At 44.9% G+C, this 16,589-nt stretch overlaps 1 protein-coding gene across 1 annotated transcript in view; it reads left to right on the plus strand.

The window, feature by feature from the left end:
- The window catches only part of LOC135397616 (T-cell leukemia homeobox protein 3-like), a 44,401-nt gene that overhangs the window by 21,854 nt on the left and 5,958 nt on the right, over positions 1 to 16,589 (plus strand). Inside the window, exon 2 of the mRNA XM_064629236.1 lies at positions 1,590 to 1,842. Coding sequence (XP_064485306.1) covers positions 1,590 to 1,842 — 253 coding nt within the window. The remainder of the gene's footprint in view (positions 1 to 1,589; positions 1,843 to 16,589) is intronic.

Consider the following 16,589-nt stretch of genomic DNA (forward strand, 5'->3'; position numbering starts at 1 on the left):
CACATTATCGCCAAACACATAGCTAGATATTTTGAACTAAACCTGCTATTTACTGCCTTACAAGATGGATTCAGAGGATGTTCCACTGTCACTGTTCTTTCCGACTTAATTCATAACTTATCATTAGCATAGTCTACTACAGACTACAAAGAAATTTTGTTTTTGGATCCCTCTAGGGCATTCGATCGCGCACCCCACGGAAAACTAATCCTTGAGCTGGGGGGGCATATGTTCCTAACTCCGAAATTATAGCCTGGTTCCAGCACTACCTCTGTGCATGGTCGCACGCGGTTTGTAGAACACAACAGTTATGAATCATCGTGTGAAGATGTATTGTCTGGTGTACCACAAGGATCAGTCTTGGGACCTTTATTGTTCCTTGTTTAAATGAAAAATATGCTGAATAATATTAATTGTAAAGCTTGTCTATTCGCTGACGATTGTATAATATGTAGGACAGTTTACGCAGAAAGCGACAAGGATATTCAATCAATGAGCAAATCAATGAGCAATGCAGCAAATGGCAAACTATGTTGAATGTAGAATATAGAAAATACTGTAAGCATGAATGTTACGCGTAAAACGAATGCTTTGCCAACAGACTATTTATTATCTTCACGGTAAATTAGTTAGAAAGGTGCATTAACATAAGTATTTGGGCGCTATCACTGCTGTAATTTGTGCGCAAAGGCCATCTGGGATACTCCGCAACCCCGAAACAAGAAGTGAAGGGTATGCAGCGTTATGCTGTTAGGTTATGTTATGATCGATACAGCAGACAGGAATCCCTAACTATGTGCTGCAAGGCTAACCTGGAATCGATCGAAATTCGTAAGATTAAAAGATAGATTGAAGCACTTATACCTAATACTTCGTAGACAAACTAAAGGGCACCTAAAAACTTCTAGAACAAACTAGTAACGGTTAGAAACATTTGAAAAATATATTTGAAGACATTTTTTGATGTTTCTAACCGTTACTAGTTTCTTCTAATTCATCATCCCGTCGCTTGTCATTGTTTTTGTTGTTGTGGCAACTTAAAAACTACCTAAGGAACAGTTACCACTTCCTGATCGACACACGTTTTCACTGAAAGATTTTACAGGACTGATATCTTTAAATACTCATTCCTAGCTAGAACGATATCGGATATATTTTACGTCACGAAGTCTGTAACTGTGGGTCACATGCACAGTTTATGAAAAAGTTAGACTCGCACTTCGGTATCTACCATATAGGAACTCAGATGGCCTCGAACACGGTACCCTGATGGTTTCTTGATAGCTGCTTTAGAGAGGTGTCTGTTGTCGAATATTTTAGCAGTATCGCTTTATTATTGGAGTATGATAGAATACAAGCAGAATTATTATTATTGGATTATCGTGTTGTTGCTATTATTGCATTGTTGTATTGTTATTCGATAGTTGGATTATGTGCAGAGTTGATTATAAGCATTGTTGCTCTACTAGCGGATGTTAGGTACACCATATACATCGTGGTCATCCCGCTCCTGCTATAGGCTCCGCAAGGAGCCAGCAGTATATTGAGATTAATAAATAAAAATGCTGCATCTGTTCTGTGTGTTGCAGTTCCATTCGGCTTACCCAGCGCCATGCCTCCAGTTCCACCTCGAAGGATCGGCCACCCATATCAAAATCGGACGCCTCCGAAACGGAAAAAACCTCGTACGTCTTTCACGCGCATGCAGATCTGTGAGCTCGAGAAGCGTTTCCACAAACAAAAGTACCTGGCTAGTGCAGAGCGGGCGGCCCTTGCCAAACAACTTAAAATGACAGACGCCCAGGTGAAGACATGGTTCCAGAACCGGAGGACGAAATGGAGGTGAGTACCGTGTATTCTTAAAGTCCATCGCCACGCAAGAAGTCGTCATTACAGAAATAGACACGTCCTGCACCACTGCTTCAAGCCCTCGAGCGGGAGGAACCTCCATCGTTTCGTACACGTCACTGAATTCTGAAGACTTTTTTTTTCTCTCTCTCTTTCTTTCTCATTGCCTTCGCTGGCGTCAAATACGCCTGTGTTCACAGTCGTGTTCTGCAGAACCCCTCATCCGAGCGTCTCTTCCTGTATGCTTCTGCAGATTTCGTGTTGTAGCACCTCCGTCGATTTATTAATCAGAAATATTTTCAGTTCAAGCAATTTCTTTATAACAAAGCGTTTGTGAATACAATTAGGTTATGCGTTTTACGCCCCAAAAGGGGTACTTTTGCATGGGCGTGTATAATAATATTCGAACAAATGAATCACGCGAGTCCCGAGAGCCAATCAACCAGCAAGCGGGAGGTCTGACCTCACCTCCCGAGTGCTGACCTCAGGTACACCCTCCCAAATCGTGAAGTGTGTGTGATGTGCACTGCACGAAAAGTTCACGCAATGTGTATAGATGGCAAGTTTTCTCCGATAGGACGTGTCTTACACGGGGCCAAATCAGTCCGCAACCAATCGTGCCGCAAGAAAGCTCGTTCGATAGGTCGCCTCATAGTCATTACCAGGGGCTCCTGATTTGCGAGATGCCGCCCTTTCAGCAAATGAGAGCGCCGTTCTCAAGCACGACTCGCCCGGGGCGCATCGTTGCTGCGGCACAGCGACAAGTCGACCGGCCCGGACACAGCTTCGCGTCGTGGCGGGTAATTGCCGGCAATTTACTTCCAAGAGAAATGACCGATGTCTGCTCGCCGTCGACTTGGCCGAGTAATTTGTTTGGCATTTATTTACGATAACGAGAATAAGGCAGGCGAAAGAACTAAATTACGGGGGCCTAATGAACAACGATGGCTGTTACGGACCCACTGCCTGCGACAAATCCTCCGATCCCAGTACAGCTCGAAACCTCAATGACGGCCCTTATCACATTCGGCATAATGATTCCGTTCATAGTCTTCACTTTCATGCATTCAGAGCACTGTACCTTTCTATATGATTAACGTGCTCTATGAAAAGCTCCTAACCTTTCGGATCATTTCGTTCACTCAGCGTATTTAATGTTAATTATGACTTCTCACGCTATCGATGCGCCCACATGTCTTGAAAGCTACTGCTGGAGAATTACATACTGCAGTCATTCAAATGGCGAAGGCCATTCCATTTGACGTGATAAACGGTGCTCCTGGCGCTGGAAAAAGCATCGTGCATTTTGTTAGGGTGCAGCAACGCCGATTGTCTGCAGCGATACATCATGGGCATTTTGCGCTCTCCTTCATCCGGTCTGGCTGCAGTGATACCGTCACAAGCCGTCGGAGCAATAGATCACACCCACTATCAAATTTCAGAAGACAGCGGCTCTCACATTCTTAGCGCAACTATTATTAAGCAGGCCGCTTGCTGCGAATGCTACAACAAGCAGACAGCACTAAATCGGCGTATGCCACTGTATAACTACATGCTTTCATTTTCCCGTCCGACGAAGTGGCTGTCTTCTATACGGGCATTGGCAAGATGGATGGCGCCCATCTGGAGGTAGCAAATAATGGCCCATCTTTAGGCGTTCCTTGTCACTGAGCTGTATATTGCTAGCAGACCACTCAGAAGGTCAGGCTATTGGTAGAACCACCAATGTTTTTTCATGAGGTACCACACCAGTCAATAATGAAATTGTGATTCGCTATGCAGCAGGGCTGCCGGATATCCTTCGGCGGCGAAATCAATAATTAATTCGTTCCACGCAGCGCTCCGGACAGAAGCCCAGAGCTAATATTAATGCCCGATTAAAGAGTAGAGCAGACATGGAGCGTTTCACCAGTTATATAGACAAAGACCGCTGTGGGCTGGTGATTAAGCATTCCCCGGGGAGGCCGTGCAAGGCCGGGGTTTCAGTGCGGGGCTCAGGGAGGGGCAGCCAGCGCGACGCAGGATTATTACTGAACGAACGTGACCATTGGCGAAAATTAAAGGGCCTTTGACTCTAATAAATCTGGATTACAGGGTACAGTCCCTAACCTTGATTACAATATGTACGAAGCCACTATTTGAAAGCAAGCTCGGAATCTAATCGAGGCGGCTACGCTTGTATTCTACTGCCATCTGCACCTCATTCACGTCATGGGCAGGTACAGAGGCGCCTGCTTGACGCAAGAACAATGAACACTACAAGAATCATAGTATAGGTATAGGTGCCCCAGGCGGAGTTCAGTCACATATTCTTTATGCACTCGAGTGTACTGAAGCGCAGAATTTAAACAAAAGCTTCTTTAAAAAGAAAGTTATTGTTTCGAGCGTGAACGGTGCCAATATACCAAGTCTGAGTTTTTCGGGCTAAATAGCTTTCACAAATCGAACGGGTAATTTCGGGTCTTATTTCTTGCATGTTTTACGAAGATGCGTTTGCAATACTTGCACGTGCGGCGGCGTACATGAAATTGTAGCACGGCACCAATGATGTCCGTGGAAGGCCTGAGACACAAGGCCACCTCTAGTGAATTAACCAATTATATGGCCCCTCAAGCCTGCGTACGAACAGGTGGCTGCGAGGCAGGTTTTCTTAAAGAGATCGTCGGGAGAGGGCCTCAGAAAAGGGGGAGTGGCGACTGAATTCGAGTCGTCCCCTCCTCCTTTCGAAAATAAAACGACACATAAAAAAAAGTAGAAGCAGAACGGAAACACCATCCTGTAAAGAGCAACATGCATTATCTGGATGGATTTACGAGCAAATCTCGCAGCATTTGCAAGTGTTTAGTATCTGTTTCGAATGTGTTCCAATATCCCGCGTGAAATTTTATGACGGTGTTTATACTCAATTAACCGCAATAGAAAAGTATCAAGGATTGCCGCATAATTCGCCGTGGGGAATCGCCGCAAGGGAGAAGCAACAAGAGAGAAGGAATATCTTGGAGTGCACAGATGTAGTTCATGGGTGACGGTCAGATTATAGTATCCCACTTTATTGGAAAGTAGTCACGTATATATGGAGAGTATGTTATGAAAGCAGAAAACACGGAGGCGGTGGTGGTGGTGGTTGTGGTGGTGGTGGTGGTGATGTTGTGTTCGCTTCCAAAGTTGGAAGAACCCCACAGTATAGCACCTCTAGGCAATGAGCGTCCAGTGATAGCGCTGTTTCTTGGTTGGGAAAGAGACACTCGCATTATCTTTGATCTGTTTTTAGAGTATACACATTCCAACGCCAGACATCCAGGGTGTCGAACCGAAACGTTTTTCGTTCCGGTTCCATCATAAACGGTCCAGTACCGGTTCTGCTCCGGAGCAAAAAAATAACGGTTCATACCGGTTTCGCTTCTGGTGGACATATTCATTCCCAGAAGAAAAAAAAATCAATGCTGAAAAATGTAAACCCGTTTTTATGCATACATCGTATTTAATATTAATAGGCAGCTGTGAAATTGGTAGCTCCTGGTTCCTGTAGGTGACTGTCTGTTCAAATAGGCTTTCTCTTTTCTTGGAGCGCATGATACAAACGGACTTGTTTGTCGTGATGTCATACGTAAAGTACTTTCTTGCTAGATTGGTGCGATCTAGTCCCATCCGAATGTCTGTTGCTGCTTGCTCGCCAGCAAGCACTACCGCACGAGTACGACGCAAATCGAGGAACACCTTCACTCACAAACGCGCTCGAGTGCTCTGTTTTCTTTTCTTCGTGTCCTGTCCACAAAAGAGGTGCCACTTCGCACGCGCTTGCCTCGGGGATACGTACATGCATTCAACTTCACTGCTCTCAAACAAGGGACACGTTGCGTGAGATTACCGATAGAGAAGCCGTTTCGCAGCACCCTTGGGTCGCACATTGGTAGTGAGTCACAACCGGTCACATGTACATCAAAGTCTATCGAGAACGATAAAACGTTTCAAAGGGAGCCTAAGGGTCATAGTATACCGACATACATTGCACCATAACCGTAACCCTCGTAAAGTATTCATGACATGACTTCAGAACACACGACGAGAGTTTCATTCGGCTACTCGTAGTCCAAACCGGCGAAGTTTTTGCTTGGACCGAAAACCGTTCAATAAATTTTTCGGTTTCCCTCCTGAGCGAAAAAAACGTATACGGTTTCGATTCCGTTCCGGTTCGCACCAAAATAGCGTTTTTTTTTTTTTTTCGGTTTTCGGTTCCGGTTTTGCGATTCGCTCCGACACCCTGCTTGAATCACATATCATTCAAAATGTATCGTTATCTCTTCTCATTTGTTGAAACATTGCCTTAATTAGTTATAAAAAGTACATGGATACAAAATGGGAGGGTACGTGCCCTTCTGGGACACTTTGCATGTGTGTATAATTTCTAACCGAAAAGCGTACCCCCACTCTCTCCTGAAGTCAGAAGCGCTAAGTGTATCTTTCTGTACATTGGTTAAGCCCTTAGCACCTTTATGCATTGAAGTTCCCTTTCTAGAGTGTAATCACACACGATTCAAGCAACAGGAAACTTCATTTTGAGAGCAATAGTAGACCAGGACGTACGGTGAACGGAATAATCAACGTGCTTTGGAGCAATAAGAGGAAGGGACTCATACCTGTCATGCCCGCGAGAGACATCCAGGCCCTCACTCTAATTAGCTATATTTAGCCGGTGGCGTCGCCAGAAAATATATCTCGGGAGGGGTTCTATGGGGACCTTAGATGGGGAAGGAGGGCTTAACCCTCTTTTCTCACCCCCAAATACACTACCAAAGGTATGAGTTCGGGGGGTGCTGGAACCCCCCAACCCACGGCTATGCCACTGCTTTTAACCCCGTGGCGTGTCTTGGCATGGACACCCCCCATATACCTACCTGACAGTGATACTTTAAACTTTTTTTGTGCATTGAGAATTTCACGAAAAGGGTACAAGGGTACAAGAACAAAAAGGCAGTCCGGAGGGTACCAGATGCACGCGACGACAAACCGCGTTACATAAACTTTGCGGATAATATTTAGTGAAATGATACAGACAAGAAAAACAGAAAAAATGTATAGTGGAAAAGAGTGCATAATATGTAAGGTACGGGGAAGAGCAGAAAACGATTGGTAAAAGTGTTCAGCAGAATAACGCCCATCAAGTCGAAGTCGCATAAAGATTGTTTTCGCAGCTTATGCTGTGCAAGCCCACTGAGATGCATACAGCTCAGGAGGTAGCTAGAGTGCTATAAAGAGTCATAGTCATTCATTTTCGAATATCGGATGCATGACCAACAACAACGACAAATATAACGATGATGATGAATGGGGAAGTTAGCCAGAAATGCATAGCTAGAAATGTAGACAATTGTACGGATATACGGAAATGTACGGAAATGCTTGTAAAATGCACCTTGGGGTTCCATTTGTTCTGTTTTTCTACTTTCTTTTCCATTCACGTATTCTGGAGTAGCCTGACCCGTCTTTGTCGGGTCTCACATATCCATATTTTGTATTTTTCAGTGAATCAATCAATCAATCAACACCTTTTCGTACATTTTCTCTCCGAGTGAAAGTGTCGCACGGCTTTACTGCGGCCTTCCGCTGCATATCTGATGTGCTCGCAGGCTTCGCTGTCATAGTTTGGAAATGTGCATATGTATATTTCATCTGCAAGTGGTACTTAATTACTCACGCAGTGCTTTGAGTCGGAACCACTGGACTCCAGCTATTACATCCCGTCTCTAAAAATTCTGCAAGAAGTGTTTTTCTTTTAATAATCTGCATTGTTGTCCTGGGGAAATTTATTAAACGTTATGAGCACACATTCCACGGCACTCTTTACACACGTATATAGATACAATTGACGGAATAAATATAATGTTAGGGAATAAATGCATGAACGGAGTAGGACAACGTATATAGCAGAATACAAGCTGGCTGGCATACACACGTGAAAAGGGCAATATTTCCTCGAGTTTGAAGAGACACCGAAGGACAGAGACACAACGAAATGGACAGCACACCAAAAGATTTGCTTCATTTCGCTGATTTTCAGTTTGTTCCGTCTCTGTCATGTCAACTCCCACTCCAGGAAATGTTGCTCTTTTCATAATAACAAAAATGTACTCGACAGCATTATGCTTTTTCGTCTTTTTTTTTATTCATTTCTAGAGTTACAAGAACACTTGATACTCAGTCACAACGTAGTTTGTGTATACATTTATTCCCACCCATTCCATTTGTTTTATATATGTAGCAGTTTCATATTAATGCATTTAGACGTGCGGGCGGAACGGCTGCGCGTACCGAACAGTCCACCGAGCGGGCGTATTTATAGGCAACAAACTTGTTCATCGCGTCGCCTGCGTAAATAATTGATGTTCACTGTACTCAGTGAAGTCTTACTATAAAGTGCTATAAGATAAGGCACATTAGGAAATCTGTGCCCCTGGGGCGGCACCTCTTTCCCGCCACATTTCCCTTTTTTTCGCAAATACCTAACTAATAATAAAATCACGCTTTGAAAAAACCGGTCGCCTGACCACATGTCCGTGTTTGTGTCATCCGCCCAGGTAACGCAATTAAACTGCTATTTAATTAAGAAAGCGCCTTCTGTTTTTGTGTGTTCCCCTTTGACGCAATATTATGGCACGTCGACTAGGCAGATGGCAATCAGCCTATATAGCAACGTCCGCTGACTGCGGCGACACCCAGATCAGGTGGCCGTGATAGCATCTCATAGCGCAGACGTTCTGCATCAGTGCCTCATGGCCTGTTAAATATGCCGGATGCAAATATAGCGACTAGTGAAAGTACGCTTTCAGAGCATACAAATTCCTCCGTTTATGTCGTCACAACTTTTCGGATCTTCGCACTCGACTGCTCCAAGTTGTACATGCTATAGGCAGCGTTACATAGAGCCATCGTCGTCATCTATTTAGACTTTAATTTAGATACAGTTTTCTTATTTTGATTTGCATGATTGACAACTTTTTCGTGCGCTCAGTGTTGATACACGTATACTGTGACACAGCGCATACAGTACACTTCTTCATTCGACGGAGAAAGAAGATTTCCTGTGCCAATTTCAAAAAGATCGAGCCAACGGTAAGAATGCAAACTCCAAGGACCACACACAAGATCTCTAGCAAACGTGTATGTAATGTAAATTGCTTCGGCGTCATTTTTGGACTTGTCGTTTCCGCTGTTTATAAATCCCATCGTCGGGAAATCGCCAGCTACGTGCAGTCAAAAAGCCCCGCAATTGGAAAGGCGCCTTCACGGCTCGAGTAGCCGGCTGAAAAGAAACACGCGTGGTCATTCGATAACACTTCATACACAGTGGCGTGAACAAGTTGACGGAGCGCCTGAAACACTTCCATTTGCATGCACTTTTGTAGAAAACAAACAGCGGCGGTGGCGGCGGTCAATCGGCCGATTGTAGAGCTGCGAGCTGGCCGCCGGAGCCCGCACGTCCGGCCGAGGGCTATAATCTTGCGGCATCCCATGGCGCCTCGCCTGGGCTGGGCTGGGCCCCAGTCTTCTCCGGAAAACAACCTGTGTCATTGTGCGCCGTACTGTTTCGCTGTATGGCGAAGGGCGCGTTCTGCTAACACGCTAATGGAGGGCTTCACTCGCCGCTCCGGGCGTTCACAGAAAATCCTGCCCGCCAGCACAGAGATGACGACGACGTGTGTCTGATGATACTCATTTGCAGAAAGTGGTTATCGGATTTGAATACAGGCTGTTCTCGATGTCTTTCAGCCGAGTGATCGAACCATTTTATTACAACCGACCTTCCTGAGAAGTAGCTCACGTCTTCCGGCTACTCCCATGCCCGTTGTTACTCGCTTCGTTGAAGGGCGGCTGCACTCGTTTTGTAGTTCTTCATGGGCTGATGTAGCGAAAGGAGGCCCATAAAAAAACAAAAAAAAAGGAAAAGAAAGAAAGAGAAACTGCCGTAAGCAACAAACGTGTGCTTTGTATGGCCTTTGGTGTAATAGTGACGCGTATTATCAAGTGCTGCTGTACACATTCAGAATGCACAGTGGGTAAATGATCTGGTACGTATTCTGACTGCATGTTTGATAGATGCCTACGAGAAGCACTTTGTTGCCTAATGGGTATCACGGTTAGACACTGTTTTGTTATCCCTGTTCGATTATTTTCTTTCGTGTAGCGTTAACACCGTTTCTTCGCCGAGGCGATGTAATGCAGTTAAGAAAAGCCCCTAACGTGTGCTGTATTCTGACGTCTGCATGCGTAATCCGCCTTGGTTGCGAGCATGTAGTTGCAATCTCTGTCCCAGCTGTCACCCTGCCTTTCAAAATTATTTTGACTCCTTTCAAAGCTGGCCGATTTGGTTCCTTTCAAAATTACTTGATATTGACACATCAGTCTTATTGCGTGTCCTTGAACAGTAAAATACTAGGCGTCTGACGAATGTCGTTGTAGCTGTGCCTTAAGGTAACATCTGTCACGCACGCACAATGATTAGTCCATACATACCAAGATGTGAAGTTTCCACACCAGCCATGCTTTTTGATCCTCACCTCAAAGGAAGAAATGGCCGAACACAGAACTTTTCATTCGTGTTTTTTCAATCAATCAATCAATCAGCTCTCCAACGTTTTTCTGGTAGGCTATATTCTTGAGCCGTACATTTCCTGCACTGCATTCAGCCTGCCAAGATCCCCGTTACACTACAAACAGCGTAGTAGCTTTACTTTAACGCATGAACTTTTATCTCTTGCTTCTGTTGCATGCATTATCACTTTTACTTTCAGATTCAGATTTACACTTCAGAGATTCCCCGTCCTACCCTTTGGATTTCAAAATTTTCTTTGCGCTGCGCAATACATTTAGCTGGAGTACGTATCATGTAACAACAAACGGATCTATTTCATTACAAGACGTGACGAACGTAGCATCGTTTCGATAGAAGTAAACTTTAGATGATAAGATACACTAATTTAAGCGAAAAAGTATGGTACCTCGCGGTTGACGTTGCGCCCATGTATATGAGTAGGGGGAACTCTTTTCATAATATTACAGTGCAAATTCCCTTCAGGCAAATGTGTCATGGTGCGCAAAGTAGCGCTGAACCGACACTTCACTTTGCGGGTTATGCGTCTGAGTGTGGATGCTCTGTGCGCGGTGTACTTGACGGTGTGCGGTATAGCGTTACACTATATAGGACGGCGTCTGTCGTAGCATGAACCCTGGGTGCATCCATGAGCTAAAACTCAAAAGGTACCGAAAGCAACAGCAAAGTGACGAAGACAATAAGAAGGCAAGCGTAACTTTGCTATTTCCGCCACACCCGTACTGCTATACACTCTCCACATTCATAGCAAGTTGTACATTTTAGGGAAAAAAGAGTTAGTGCTCCGAGTGATGTCAGCAAGACTATTTTTTTTACACTGGCAAAAAAGTTTGTTTGCTTTCCTTTTTCTTGGAGTGTGGGTGCTTGAGAGAGGTTTCCCCGCCCCGCTCGTGGTGCACGCTGTTCTTATGATAGTACGAGTAGTACGAACAGCGTGAGAAATTATAAATTTCCTCCCTTGTCTTTTTCTTTCCTACCTGTATCAAGTCTTTGTATTGCGATATCATCTTGAGGAACGTCGTATACTAGTTTTTGCCAGTCTGTACTTTCGCAGCAATCGACGATCAAATGATAGGGCGACTGTCTCACATCTTCTGTATCTTCTTACATTGTATGCCCATCACACGCGTGCTATGTTAAATCTTAGCATTCTCCATCTACAGCGTGCGTGTTTCTTATTTGGCGTGCTTGAACAAACTGACGTGTACTCAGTAAATGAAGACAAAATCACAAAGCTGTCGGCTGCCCCCAAGTGTGTGGCGTGGAAAATAAACGCAGGCTATGTTTCCTGTCACCACTTGAACAAAACTCTGCTGTTGGCATAGTTCGAAGTACTGGGATCTTTTTTTTTAATTCAGTGTTAGCGCCGCGAAGCAACTGTGGCTATGAGCGGCGTACAGAAGTGGACAGATGGGAAGAGTACAGCAGGAAGGAGTGAGGGACAGAGGGGATACTGGAATCTGCCTTGCGTCGTGTACGTATACCATGGAGTCGCCAGGACTGTCTATATACATACCATACATATATACAGATATTACGAAAGTGCAGGCTTGACGTCCATGTAGCTCTACGCTTATTGACTCGTGGCTCCAGCAGACTTAATTTGCGACTTGTCCAATCCTCCAGGTACCAATACAGGACTTTGTTTATTCTCTACGAACGCAGTATCACATCCAACCTCGCGCTATTGTAACTAATAACGTGTTTGTAGTTTGCAACCGCCAACAACCACTCCAAAACGTGCGTAATGCTAAGCAAAGCTGCTTTCGGTACTTGTAGAGTCCCCATAGAGAGAACATAACAAGCCCCTGAAGCTGTCTGAAGAAATTCCCCTTTAGTAGCAAGCACCTTAACATCTCTTATCTGCTGGTTCGTACGATATGTCACGTTGATCACGCTCTTCCCGAACAGCTATATTCAGGACGTGCCGGTGAACTGCAGTTGCAAGTTTCTCTCATTTTTTATCTACTCTAACTTCTCTCTCGCCTCTTCTTCCCATCTCACAAACAACGTTCTGCTTCCCATGTTTTCCGGTTTGGTAGTGAACTCCCACCCTCATATCAGTCAGGCGTGCTGGAGCCGACTTGACGGCCAACATGACGGAGCTCGGTTATCCGCATATTTTTCTTTACCTGTATAGTCTGGTAAACGCTGGAAGACGGTATGCGTGGCCCTATGCTTCTGTTCGTCAAGAAATATGGGGCAAGCTGTGTGACGAAGGTACAATGGTAGGTTCGCTAGAACGTTGCGCACACACCAATAATACCCAGAAGGAATTACACCCATATTGCAGGTCTATGATGTTGCGCTCGTCTCATAGTTGTTGAAGTTTGACTCGTTTCTGTGTTAATTCCTTACGTGTGCATACACAGCTCGCTGGTGATCCCGCACACGAGGGCTTGGCTCTTGCATTGTTTGCTTTTTTTCTTTCTTTTTTCTTTTACAGCGCAGGGCTATACTGGAACAACTCTAAGCTATTCTCCGGCTACATCCGCGTGCATATCGTGTTAACTCATCAAATCGTATCAAACCACACGCATTAGTCATCACAATGCACAATGCATTCGTCGTTTAATTGTTGTTGCTGCCGCAGAATGGCAATTCAACACATAACGCCTCGACCACACGGCATCACTCATGATCGTAGTTGTCCCGGAAGTATATAACCCGAAATTATTATTATCGTTACTCTTTAAGTTTGTTCGCACACGCACACGTGATACGAAAGCATCTCAATGTATAGCTGCACGCACTAGACATCTGTTGTTGAATTTGTCAATCGCGCGTGGTACAACGGGATTATCACTGATGACACCGTATAGAGTCGGCTACATTGTTGTGCAGATGGTAAAGCGTCACATGGATGGTTGCGCCGCCTCGCGACCATAGCCCCCTTGGGCGTCATAGGCCTGCGTATCGCAGGCTTATATCGAGAGCGTGGCTCATTGCTGAAGCATTCAGTAAGAAAAGTAAATTAGCTACTTTACCAGCGAGGGCCGGCGCGCAAATGGCTGCCATTCGCCGGTTCATTGAATTACAGAAGGTGCGACGAACAGCGCAGCTTCGAGCTGTAAACGCGTCAAGAGCGTCCCTGATCAGAGGCGAAAGTTAAGTGGACACTTACTGCGTAATTAAGGGAAACAGGCGTGCCACGCATGCGCTGGATCGATTCCTGCATCGACCCGTCGGGCGTTCGCTCCAACAGCTTCTGCGCATCCTCGTCGCCAGAGACGGGAAATTGGGAACATTAATTACCTTTTTTTTTAAGTAGGATGCAAATTAATTAAGCTTGAGCGTGCTGAAACGTAATCGCCACGTGACGATGCCTAAGCGAAAATTAAAACACACGCGCCCTCCGGTATGTGCTCGACCCAACTGCATTCTCTTTGTTTGCATGCGTCGTTTTCTTCGTTTCCTTTCATTCGCTGACTTCACGTCACTTGTAGGTCGAATCGGGAACGCGGAAAAATAATTTGTAATTGACAAATACGCGAGTCTCTGGTAATCAGGTTTTACATCAGGAGAGAGGTACTCAAATGAACACTGACGTTATACGGTTGTATTCCCGTGAAGAGTTATGTTGGCAGGACGTCTTTAACGAGGCAAATAGGGCACTGAGTTCTCACGATTCCCCCTTGAAAGGAGGCGTTGCGGTCGATTCTCGTTAATTTCGTTGACCAGGAAGGCGCGGCGACTCGAAGCAAAGCAACTGTCCTTGTGGCAAGACTATATCCGGCTTGATGATCATTTAGGTTCGTATTCTTCCACCAACTTTCGGCAAGGAAATAACTGGTTCGTATTGTTGCCGATTATTGTCATATACCTTAATACCCGCTACCGACCAATGCCGTTACGCGATGTGCCTCAGGTGAGTGCTTCGGCAGATAGGACATATACTTTACGCTGTAATTTGGGACCTTGGGATGGCGTCGTTGGGTCAACAGCTAACACAAGATGTGTGATAACACTAATCATATCTTTATGCGGTACAGGCAAATGCAAGAGCACTCAGAATCATTAACAAAAAAAAATTTAATACTGGTTTTGGTAACACATTTTGTTTTGTATTTGAGCTCTTCTTTGCTTCAGCACCACCGGTCCGATTGCCTTGCATCTCTCTATATATCTTTCTTTATTTCGTACTTCCATTTTGTTTGTTCATGTCACCATTCAATGATACAGTTCTTTGAAGGAAAAAACAATACAGAACAAGCGACACTGAGAGACACAACATGTTGATACATACGCTAGAAGTGAGACTCCGGTCAGGATGGTTGATTGCCAAACGGCCTCGCCAGTTCACCTGTCCTTCTTTTTCCCGATCGCTCACAAGTAACTTCCGTCAGCAGCAATGGTGATTGAAAGAGGGCAGATTGACTATTGCCCAATAAAGAACAGTCGTCTCCAAGAACGCTATGTCGCTTTGACACCAATAATAAACGTTTGAGCGTCATGTGGCCGTTAAAGATGTCCTCTACCTGAAATTATTTCGATGATGCGCTCATCTGTTACGCTGCGAGGTCGGTGAAGGGAAGGTACAATCACACAAGCTTTCCGGCAACGAAATGACACGCGATCATTATCTCCCTTCTCCTCTGAACTCCTCTCGTCTGGACACGCAATCAAAGTATAGCGTGTAGAACCCTAGGAGCCAAATTACGGCTCTGTCTTTCAGACTTTCCTCCCCCCGCCGAGTATGCAAGCTTGGCAACTGTTGCATAAATTCATGACCGAGCCCCGCGGCCTGCAGGCGAAAGGTGGCGCCGCAGCGGCCTGAGATCGTAATGGCGATGGCGACTGCCTCGGAGTTCCTTTCGAACAGACAACACGGTTGCCGCGGAGGTGTTACCGCCTATTTGCTTATGAGCCACATCTGCGCCTTTCCCATAAAGGATCTTAACCGCTGTTGTTTTCTTAGAGATCTTCAAATCGTACTTCAGCACGCAAAGAGCGAACGTAATATTTGTGTTTAACCACCCATCACCGGAAACATGGAAATAAACCGTTAATTACGGTGCACTTAATGCGTTTGCAATGAGCAAACATCTGCGGGAGCACTAAGAAAAAAGTTCATATTTGTCCTTGGCGCAAATTTGAAAACGCCACTGTCAGCGCCTTCTCTGCCCGACACGTTGCACTCCTTTATGTAGGTGGTATCTCTGAAACGGTGGGCAATATATTTTGCAACCACTGCCAGTGCAGCACGTGCGTTGTGGTGATTTACAGAGAGGTCTACAAACATTTAGTTACTCTCCTTAACACATATGGCGTGTTACAAAGTGGAAGGTGATGCAGGTCAAAAGTACTGAGCCGCAGGGAGATATAGGGAATGAAAGGGATAATTTAGAAAACTATAAAATAACGTGAAGACTAATATCTGGCTTCACTGTCGGTTACTATACGAAGTACTCTTTACTGTTACAACAAAATCAAATCTCCTGTTTAAGATCAAGGCGTCGGTAGCTGGTTCAAAACGACAACTTTGCGGCGATTCCTAATACATGCATCCTCCTCGAGGAAGTGTCTTCGCACTGGTAGCAACAACAGCAAAGTCCGGGGACGAACTTTTTCATTCTATAGTCTCTTGACATGCACTTCACACTCAGCAGTGACGGGCAACGTACTTCAAAATTGTACTTAAAGTAAAGTACCAAGTACCTAGCACTTGTTGTACTTTAAGTACAGTGCGAAGTACCATACTACCAATGTACTTAAAGTAAAGTACAAAGCACTTGGTTTATGGCCTTAGTAGCTGATGCGCCACGAAAACCCGAATCATCAAAGAACTTGGCAAAGTAATTTAAAGTACTCATCAAGTATACATTACAAATTTAAATCGTATGCTGGACCTTTCAACGCTTGGTATAAAAGGTGAGGTAATTATGTTTCGACTGTTATCTTCAGAAAGCTTTTAGCTAGCATCTTGGCCAAGCGCTAGATAGAAAACATGGATAGTTTACAGCTGACGCATTAATATGAACCTAGACAAATGATTTTGCGACCAAGTTTTACGTTTGTATCGTCAACTGGGTACTGGAAATGTCAATTGGGAAAGGAAGTACCGAAGAACAGTACCTTGGACATTGCAGGAATAGCACGCTGGAAGATGTCCTTCATCTCAAAGGCTCTTTCA

Source organism: Ornithodoros turicata, chromosome 1, assembly GCF_037126465.1.
Source record: "Ornithodoros turicata isolate Travis chromosome 1, ASM3712646v1, whole genome shotgun sequence".
Classification (NCBI taxonomy): Eukaryota; Metazoa; Arthropoda; class Arachnida; order Ixodida; family Argasidae; genus Ornithodoros; species Ornithodoros turicata.